Source organism: Mus caroli, chromosome 5 (assembly GCF_900094665.2).
Source record: "Mus caroli chromosome 5, CAROLI_EIJ_v1.1, whole genome shotgun sequence".
Classification (NCBI taxonomy): Eukaryota; Metazoa; Chordata; class Mammalia; order Rodentia; family Muridae; genus Mus; species Mus caroli.
Window position 1 is genome coordinate 42,624,468 of NC_034574.1, and position 10,852 is coordinate 42,635,319.

The 10,852-nt window shown below is 38.7% G+C and overlaps 1 protein-coding gene and 1 long non-coding RNA gene across 7 annotated transcripts in view; one reads left to right on the forward strand and one right to left on the reverse strand.

The window, feature by feature from the left end:
• Kcnip4 (potassium voltage-gated channel interacting protein 4) overlaps positions 1 to 10,852 on the reverse strand; it is a 1,098,278-nt gene that overhangs the window by 111,317 nt on the left and 976,109 nt on the right. Inside the window, exon 2 of one of the 5 annotated variants that reach the window (XM_021161803.2) lies at positions 7,373 to 7,474. The exons of the other annotated variants lie outside the window; for them this stretch is intronic. Coding sequence (XP_021017462.1) covers positions 7,373 to 7,474 — 102 coding nt within the window. The remainder of the gene's footprint in view (positions 1 to 7,372; positions 7,475 to 10,852) is intronic. 5 annotated transcript variants of the gene reach the window in all.
• Positions 962 to 8,868, forward strand: LOC110293922. Of its 2 annotated transcripts, none has more exons than XR_003836664.1 (3): positions 962 to 1,023; positions 5,770 to 5,824; positions 7,879 to 8,868. It is a non-coding gene; the product is annotated as an uncharacterized LOC110293922 (long non-coding RNA). The 2 variants fall into 2 exon arrangements; XR_003836665.1 differs by lacking the exon at positions 7,879 to 8,868 and adding an exon at positions 7,153 to 7,359.

Below are 10,852 nucleotides of genomic sequence, written 5' to 3' on the forward strand. Positions count from 1 at the left end.
TAGTTAGGAGATAGTGCCTTATAATTATTCATGCCAATGTGCTCGTGGTGGGTTATCAGTTATGAGTAGTCTAGTCTAATGGTGATCCTGTCTCATCTATTCTTTATGTCTTCTCAAGTCAATACAAATTATGGACCAAAACATTAATTTAGTAAATTAACTATTTTTACTGAATGGAAATATTTAGACATTAGTAAGTGGATGTGATTTTGATCCCAATTTAAACAAAAACATGTATAAACATAAACATACATATAATCATGTATTTAAAACTTCCTCTTTTGTATGAGCTCCTGACTATTATCAGTTCATACCCTTTTAGTTATTATAGCATCATTTGAATAAGCAGGAAAATGATTGATATTTTTTAGAGATAAAGTAAAGGACTCATTTATCTAGGAAACATAGCCATTTGTTGGAGGAAAAGCAATTTCTATTCATATTTGTGATGCTGGTAGAAAGTTTTCATACTAAACCATAGGTAATGTGGTCTATCATATTCCTTAATTTTATAAATATGCATTCACACACAAGCATGGTCATGTTTTGGGATTAAGATTAATGTTATGGAAAATCATGTGACTTTGAGAATTTGGTACTGGTTCTAAAGATAACTAAGTGTACAGAATTTAGGTATAACATCTTTGTATGTTCCCCTGATCCACCCTCTTCCTACCATTAGTGCTTTGAGTAAAGAATTTGATTTTTTTTTCTTTTTTCTTTTTCTTTTTTACAGTTCCACATGGAGTTTATTGTGGGGGAAGGGGGAAGGTGGTGACAAAGACAAGGAGAAGGAGAGAGAAAGGTCAGAGGGGCTGCCTTTATTTGGGTTGTGATATAGCCACTATCAGGTAAAGGTGGGAGTGAGTCAAGTGGATGCTGGGAATGTATGGCAGTAGCCATGGCAACAGATGTGTGGGTCTCTGTGGCCTGTGTGTGATGTCACTGGGTCAGAGACAATCTGCCATGCTGGTTCCTGATACCAACATAGCTCCCTTTTTCTTATCATCAAGAGGAAAAAAGGTGCAGGGGTGGGGGGAGGAGGGAGAAGCCAATGGTGAACAGGAAGTAGGGACACTGTGTCTTTTAAACTGCTTCCTGCTGTCTAGGGGTGTCATCAAAAGAAGTTAATTTTATCAGCAATATTATCACACACTTTGATGTTCCATCTTCTCATTTTGCTTAGCCAATAGGAAGGACTAAAATGGGATCTCAGGGGAAACATGGGCAGAACTGAAGATGTATAATCTACAATCTGGAAGCAGAAGTCTAGACTCACTGCTTTCCAAGATTTCTTTTAAACGTGAAGACCTATGAATAAATCAAATATGGTCAAATTTACAGAGGCCTGTTCAGTAGATGCCAGAGGTGATGAAGACAGATCTCCCTGAAAAATTGTTGGAAATATAGGTTAGATCTAGAAACCTAACTCTGCTATTTATGAAAGTTTTGTTTTTGTATCAATAAATTTTAGATATTTTATGTGATTAAATAATCACTTTTTAGATCTTATTAGATGAGCTACACCTTGTCAATTATTTAGATGGTGCTTCAGGTGTTAAGTGTTATGTGTGAACTATATGATTTAATCCTGTGCTAATAATACATTTTCCAGATGATAACAGAGCTTTCTGAGTCTCCAGTGTGCTATGCTCTTTTCTTCCATAAACCAGGTTCTTTTTTGGGCTCTCAGTTATTACCTCATCAGGGATGCTTGCCCTGAACCACTCCATATATTTTCCTAACTCACATCCACTTTTAAGAGCAGAAGCACGCATTTTCTTCCTTCTTAATACTCATTCCATCAAGAAGGGATTATCTTTGTTTTCATGTTATTTCTACCCTCCCAAAATCAGTGCCAAGAGACATGTAACTTGAAAAATGTTCTCTCTTAGAGTATTCTTCATGTTTCATATGGCCTCTGTAAATAAATCCAAGATAGTATTGTGGAGTAAAGATTAAATAAGGAAACTGTGGATCAAAATATCCCAGGAATTTGTTTCATAACAATCACAACAAGAACCCAATATGTTCTAGGATGCTGGTGTCTGTTTTGGATACCTCTAGGGCTAATTATATTTGATGTTAATTCCATTCTCCTGTGAGTAGTTGCATGCAAGGAATGAGTCAGCAGGTGATTTTCTGTAAACCTGCTTCCCACCTTAATTTGTGAAATAAAGGAGAGCTGATGATTGGCCAGATAAAAGGGAAGGTGGAGCAGAAGGTGTGGAGAGGAAGAGGGAGAAAATGGAAGAGGGAGAGGATGCAGAGGAGGAGGAAGAAAAGCAGAGCAGAAGCACATGGCCTGGAGAAATCACAAGTTCTAAGGGGTCTCATAGATGTGGAAGATGGTAGTATAGTGGTAGATCTGCTCTATCTAGGTGCACAGCATGTAATCCTATTAACTGAGTTGTGTTTTCATTGCCTGGGCATCTTTGGGTTGGAGATTTATTGCAACAGGTGTCCATTTACTTCTTTGAGTTATTGTTGGAAGAAGGAAATGCACCAGAGAGTGCTGTAGCACAAGCTTTAAAGAATTGAATTTACATCTCAGAGAGAAAGCTGACAGTAGTTTGGTGACCAGTAGGGTGGTAGGTGGGGAGCAACAAGGAAGGAAAGAACAACTTCAGAAAGTAGGTAGCTGATAATAGCAGGCAAGTGACCGGGGACTCCTGGATCCACTGCAGGGTGAGGCAATTGGGCTGCTGCATTTGGCTGAGGTTCATCAATAGTCTGGGATGGACATTAAAAGATCAGTGGGAAGTTGAGTCGTCAGAGGACAGGGAGGTGAGCCCAAAACTTGAATTAGACAATTCTTACTTTAGTAGACAGCTGTTCTAGTCTCTATCCTCACCTCATTTCTCACTGTTGTTCAGAAGTTATTAACACCAAGAAGAACTCTACATCCTAAATGAATGTGCACAAGATCACATCAATTTCTAATTTTCAGTCACTAGCAGGTGGCTTGAGTGGAGAAGGACAAAGAGCATTGCCTGAACTGGTTACTCCTTCCTCTTAGAGTCATGCACTGCTCTCTAAAACCTCTTGGTTTTAGTTGGAATTCTGGACTTCAACCATCAAAATCAAGAAATGTGCTTAAAATGTTAATTTTGAGAGTTGTAATTTTTACCTTTTATTAAATATTCTATCTCTGAACACTTGAAAATATACAGTCTTTCATAAAACACTTTACCATGTGCTACTTCTTTTACAGCATGGCAAGAATAATATTTCAAGTCTGCATTGAAATATGACTGAAAGTGAAGAAAGAGGAGGGATGAAGAGGGTGGTGTTGAAGAACAGGCAGTGATAAAGGAATAGAGACAGCCCCATTGTCTCTTGCTCTTGGGGTTGGACTATCACAGACATCACTGTGAACATCACTGACAGGCTTTTTCAGGCTCACAGCAAAATGCTAAAGATGGTAACAGCCTCATACTTAGTTGTCAGAGAGCAATACTGCTCTCTGTTGAGGACAAGTGATTCTTTTTTTTTTTTGTACTAAATGGAGAGATCATATAGATATCTTCCCGTGATCCTTCAAGTTTGAAGTTTTCTAATTCAGGGCTTCAAGTCTTCATGGCTCAGCAAGAGTGTAGGTTTTCTATAGGAAGCTAACTCTCAGACACACAGCATTGGATGTTGCATGAGACCTTGTAGAGTACACTCCCTCTGCCACTCAGAGGTCAATCAGGCCTAAAACCACTGACCTCAGTCAAGACTCATCTTCACTTTCTCAAAGTTATGGGCTATGTATATGTTCCTTCTGGGGGCCTAGGGACCTCTGCTTATCTGCTTTTTCATTTAATCTTTCTGCCTCTTACCCCATATTCACACGATATATTTTCACATTCTACACCATTGTTAGAATCTAGTCCACTGAGGAGTACTAATATGATTACATGGCTAACATAGCAACGGAATTCCTTGTCTTCTTTTCCAGGTATGCTACTCCTACCTGATGTGGTTTCTTGTGATAATTGGATATGTGAAAACGATTGCTGCTGGATAGAGACTTTTACATCCAAAGATGGATAGGGTCTACAAATCATGTTACATATCTAGCATGATAAAAACAACAGCTAGTTTCTAGTTTTTAAAAATTGGTATATATTAATTATATATAGTCCAAAGTCTTACCAAAAGTGTATGTCAAGGATAACATGGAAATAGCTTTATATATACATATATTTTAACCATAACTATATAGTACATGTATGTCATTAGGTATCTTTATAAAATCTAGCATTCACAAGTGAGAGAAAATGTGCAATGTTTGCCTTTCTGTATCTAGCTTGTTTTTTAATGATAATCTCATAGTGCAGACATGTTCAACAAATTGTATACAGAGTTGAACTCTATTATACATATGATGTTTGCTTCATTCATCTGTTGATGGACAACTAAGTTGATAGTATAACTCAACTATTCTGAAATAGTGCTATAATAAACATGTACCCCTGTATGTGTACCCCTGTGATTTGTTTACCTAAAATCCTTTGGGTGTATACACAGGAGTGAGTTTGCTAAGCCACCAAATTGTTCTGCTTATAAATTCTTGAGGAATCTTCATAAGAGTATCCAAAGTGCTGGGATGCATTTATATTCGCATCAGTGGATATACAAGGGTTTCTTTGCTTACCAGAATTAATTACTGTACATTTTATTTCTGATAACCATCCTGAATGACATGAAATAAAGTCTTAATGGAACTTTAATTTGTATTTCTATAGTGAATGAGGATATTAAATTTAGCAAATATGAGATTTTCGTTATTCTCATTATTTCTGTTTAGAACAGTTTTTCTGCTTGGCTGCAATCTCAAGAAACATCCTTTTAGGGTAGGTCAGAGTTAAATTGATTTGCATCCTCTGTAAATACGTTTTTGCTAGATATTGGTGCAGAGAAAACACTAACAATATCTGACAATTTGTTCTTCCCTAAGCAAATATGGAGACTCATTTGACACTTACATTTTACATGTCTATATGATATAAATAACTATGTTTTCAGCAAATATCAGGAAAATTGGCAATGTTGACTCTCCATCGCGAGGAGGAAAGCAACTGCTCTAATAGCCAGCTGTCTGTGACAAGCAGAGGTCATCAACCCTGCAGCTTCAGCATCTTATTGCTTTACTGTTTTTCATCCCTCTATATTATAGCCTTGTGGGTTGTTGCTGACATGCAATGTCTTACTTGTGAACTGTTGTGTCTTTGTAAGTGTGTATGTGTATAAGTTTGTGACGAAAGAAAAAAAATACAACAATTTACCTTAATAATAATTTTACCTATTCCCTGCACAGAATTTCTACCTGGAAATATCATTTCTTTTATTGTTACCTTTTCCATAAAGAATGTAACAGAAGATCTAGTTGAGTAGACATCTGTGCGTTTCCTGTTTTGGATTTTGCTTTGTATTTTGAAATGTGGGCTTGTTTATTGTTCTCAACACAAGGCCCATTTTGGTTGTCTTATGACAAGTATTCACATTCAATGTTTTCTACAAAATGATATGGCAGAATATAAAGAAGGTGGGTTGAGATCCTGTCTCTGTACCCACAACAAATGACGATTATTTTTTAATGTTCTGTCTCCTTTGTAGAAAAGATGAACTTCTCTTGTCTGATTCTAGGAGTTGTCTGATGCTTGGAATTAAATTACTGTAATCATTTTTTTTTTTTTGTACACAGACCACTTATAAATTCAGAGTCAGTGGCATTTGCTATCTTTGTAAAGTAGCTGATGTTAATGGATATTCTCTCTTTAGGAGCTCACTGCTTTCTAATACACAAGGATGCCACATACTGGAAATGAATGAGAAGGTAGGCCAGTGTGTTAGTTTCAGGAGTCAACCTGGCTAAGCTAGAATGCTCAATTATTTAGTAAATCTCAACTCTAAGGGTTGATATGGAGGTAGTACATGAAAGTGTTGATGTCTACAGTTGGCAGACTGCAAGTAAATGACAGATCACTTTGGACATAGTGGGTGAGTCTTGTCAAGGTGTTAAACAAACACGAGGCTTCCTCAAGAAGAGTCCTGGCTCTATTCTACAGCATCAAATGCTGTCTAACTTTTCAATCTACCCATTGCAACTATCCTATAAAGCAAAAGAATTATATTTAGGTGTATGTGTTTACCCACAAATATGTGGTACAGGAAAATAAATATATATGTATAATATACGTGTATAGCATGTATGCATGTACATGTATGTGTATATGATCGTATTTGTTCTGTTTTGCTAGAGAATTTTGTCCAGTGTGGGCAGAGGATAAACAGGAAAAAAAAAGTCACATTTTTAAAAAGATGTCAAGAAATTATAATAGCTGGATATATACATATATGATCTAGCAATCCCTCTCCTGGGTTTATGTTCACAGTCAATTTAATTTATTTGTTAAAGAGACACCTGTACTTCCTTGTAGAACTAGTTGCTATAGTCAAGCAAGGAATTAACTTAATAGGTGACTACTACTGGATAAACATGTTTATTCTCTCTCTCTCTCTCTCTCTCTCTCTCTATATATATATATATATATATATATATATATATATATATATACAATATATTCAGCCCGGAAAAACAGTAACTTCTTGCCATATGTATGACATGGCTAGGTCAGGACATCATTAAGTGAAAGAGGGCAGGCACAGAATGCAAAACATTGCATCATCTCACTTATGTATAGGATTTTGAGAAGTTAATCTCATAGAAGTTGAGAATATAATAGTGGGTACCAGGTAGTGAGGAGCATAGCCATGAATGAGGGGTGAGGAAGGAAGGTTAATTACTGGTTACTAAGTTATAGTTAGATAAGACTTCTGTTGTATATCACAGTGGCCATTGGTGACCATAATATATCATGTATCCCAGAAAAGCCAAAAGTAGGGGGTTTTGGATAATTTGTATCAAAGAAAAGATAAATGTTTGAGGATGTGGATATGTTTATCCATCTGAACATTATGCAGAATATGCATGTATCAAAACACCACATGGCACTCCATAAATATGGACATTTTCTGTTGCAACTAGAAAACAAGAAACTTGTAAAATAACATTGCTTAAATTGGCAGCTGCTGAACAACCATTTTAAGCAAAGCAATCCTCTATGTTTGTCCCCAAGCTTCAGATGAAACTGTCATTTACAGGAAGCATGGGCCTCTCTGTTACTGACACGAAGCTTTCAGCCTGCCAAATGAAAATCGCCTGTTGCTTGTATCTCGGTGTTTCAGATAAACACGAGCTGTAAATAGGCATTGCTTCGCAGGAGATGATATATCGATTCTTTTGAGAACCAGAAATTGCAGGGCGTGAGGACCTACACAAGCAAAGCAAACAATTTGGGGGCGAAAAGAAAAGGAAACTTGCTTTGAATAGCAGGAGACGACGTTTTGGCAGCTGAGCAGGGTAAGAGCTTCATGAGCCGCTCTTTAATGCTGCGCTTGGTGTTGTTCTGCGCGTAGAGGAAACCTAGAAAATACATGATCGGTTCTGTTAGTGCCTTCTGCACAGCAGGTCCCTCATGGCTGCAGGGGTCACAAGGGAAGCTGGACAGGCAGGATGGGGAGACAGCTGCTAGCTGCTAGCTGCTAGCTCAGGCAACCACAGACAGCCGGTTAGGACCCCTAAAGTTGGTTTCCTTATTTATCTTTTATGTAAGCGTCTGCACTAAAGGTGCAGATTAGCAAACGAAAACAGGATGAAAAGATTCTCAGTGGATAACAAGAGTATAATTTGGTGGCTTATTTTGGATCTCAGATCAAAAGCACAACAAATACCACTGGGACAAACGTTGCCTGGGTTGAAAGTTCAATATTCAAACCAGAGTTAAGGGCCCCCGCATCTCAATCTTCTTTTCTCTCTCACTGCTCCAGGCTTTGATTACAAAGGAGGTGGATGCTCTCATAAATCACGCATGCACACAGCAATCACCTGATAGTACTTTTGCCTTCCCTGAAAGTGAGAAAAATCAATGGCCTTGACAGGCAGTCTCATTAGCATACGTTGAGGAGTCCGGATATGTAGAAATCCTTCGCATTTTTCACACAGTGACATTAATGAATGGCGTGTATTCAAGTGAAGCCATTCCCAAAGAAGCCAGGTGTGTTTCCAAAATGTTAACCCAGGAACAGAGCCCAGTACCGCAGGAGCACAGCCATGATGACTCCAGGCAGTTGGACAAGACAGAAAATCAGTGGTAGCTCCGCAGGCAAGCTAGCAAGTGCCTGAGACAACTTGTCACGTCAGGAACCCACTGTGTTCAATTCAGCATCATCTCAGCCACTCCAAATGCCTGAAAGCACGGAGCTGCTTGTTAAAATGAATTGTAAAAATCAAATTGGTCTGGAAGATGTCTGATCTGAAGCAAAGGAAGAGCATCAATTAAATTTGAAGTCATATTATCTTTGTGCTGGTGACCTGGCAAGCATGCCTTTTGTTCTTTTTCAATTCTATTGTTTCTACCTTGGAATTTTAAGCTAGTCCTGACCCCGAACCTAGAGATCCACCTCACCAGGAGAACATACCAGCTAAAACTGTGAGTGAGAAAAATGAAGAGATAAATATGCAACTCAGATCATCCTCTTGATTAAGAGCGCTCTTAAAACTTCATACTGTCTGGGACCGATGTCCTGAAGTCTGCACGTGATCTGAGGCTGCATCACTCCGTGACACTTCCACTCACTGTCCTTACTGCTCTAGCTCATGGCCCACCAGCGGAGTAGTCCTTTCTGACTTGGTCAGAACTCACAAATCATCCTTCCAGCCTGGAAGTGTGTGACACCTTCCTCACCTGACTTCCTAAGAGAAAGCTGAGGATGTGGCACAGAATAAAAGGTTAATAAATTCATACTGGGCATATAAAGACCAAGAGCAACTTATGTTTTAAGTCTGATTTATATAGTGTGTATGTCTATTTTCTTCCTCCTCCATTTCTGGAAGAACTTTTTCACCTAGGCACCCCCTCCTCTGGAAACTCGGAGGCATTAGGAGCTTGCTCAGGTGGCAAGCTGTCTTTCTGTCTTTGCTCTTTCCTTACTGGCATGGTAAGGTATTTGCTACATCCTTCTTTGTAATCAGCCCTTCACCAATAGTCAGCATCTATATTCCCAGTCTGCCTTTGATACAGTTCAAGTACATCCCTTTGGCAAACTGTTCCTTCCTGTCTCTACCTGGCCTGTGGAGAAAGACTTCTCCCTTGTTTGCTCTCCCTGCCCTAGTGCTCCAGCAGCCCAACATATTTCCACATGTCACCACACCCTGTCATAGATAAGAGATAAAGAAAATGAGGAACAATGTCCTGCCAGCTTTCTGTAGCAGACACAGAAGACTCTAAGGGAGCTTCTATCACAGCTCCTTAGCTTCAGACTTAATTTCTTGACAACTAGCCAGACTCTGAATTTTTGACAGAAATTCAAGATGTTTTCTGGCTGCCCGAGTTCCTCTTTGGTCCATGAATTCTATTTACAAGATCAGGCTTTATGTGGGAAGGGGAAGATTCTCCCTCCCCAACTACTTGAAACTGTCAATGTTACCTCTGTTGCCCCTGAATTATTTGGTAAGATCAACAAGTTGTTAATTTAGATTAAGCTCAAGAAGTTTTAAGACTGTTTTAAGAAGTCCCTACTTCTTCCTATTTCATTCTAAGTGGCCTTGGAGAGATCATTAAACTCTAGGCATCTATGTTTTCCTTATGAATCAAGCTGAAATGTCTCTGAGTATTAAGGCTAGAATGCCACCCCCAATAGACATGCTTTGATTGACTAGCCCTTAGATGATAGCATTCTTTGGATAGATTCAGACAGGCAGCTAGGACTTGGCCTTTTTGCCAACTTCCTTTCTCACTCTGTTTTGTGATCTGCCTCAAGACGAAGTTTCTACCAAAAGCATGAGCCACTGTGATCTAACCAGCTCCACCATGTCTTTCCACGAATGATGTTCTGAAATCCCCTGCAACTATGATTCAACATAACTTTTCTCTTTTAAATTACTTTCATTGGGTATTTTGGTTTCACTGAAGTAAAATTTCACTTCTAAAAGCAATTAAAAAGCCAGATGTTTAGGCTGCTACTTTTTTGGATGAGGGTTGGAGGTTTGGCGGCAGTAGGAGTTGTTATAGAAGTTTTCCATGTCCCTCTTTCTCAAAACAGGAAGCTATCAAAGAGAAATCTTAAAAAGTATATGGGCTGGCAAGATGGCTCAGTGGGTAAGAACACTGACTGCTCTACTGAAGGTCCTGAGTTCAAATCTCAGCAACCACATGGTGACTCACAACCATCTGTAATGAGATCTGACACCCTCTTCTGGTGCATCTGAAGACAGCTACAGTGTACTTTATTATAATAATAATAAATAAAACTTCAGCAGGAGTGAGCAGGGCCGACCAGAGTGAGCGGGGTTGATGGGAACAAGCAGAGGTCCTAAAAATTCAGTTCCCAATAACCACATGAAGGCTCATAACCGTCTGCACAGCTATGGTGTACTCATATACATAAAATATAATTTAAAAAGCACGATAAGGATATTGAAGTTAGCTCTCCACAATTGATGGCTCCTTGGGGATAGGGGGGACAATTCAGTTCTATTTAAGGGACTGGCCTGAGAGTTTGACCATGCTCCAGTGAGTTAGTACATAAACAGAAAATATTGGACTTTCTTTCTTTCTTTCTTTCTTTCTTTCTTTCTTTCTTTCTTTCTTTCTTTCTTTCTTTCTTTCTTTCTTTCTTTTTCACTCTTTTAATTTTATTTTTGTCTGGGGATGTCACAAAGTTTGGGGAAGGACAGACATAGAAGGATCGGGAAGTGAGAGTGACTGGAGTGCATGATGTGCAATTCCTAAAAAAATCAACA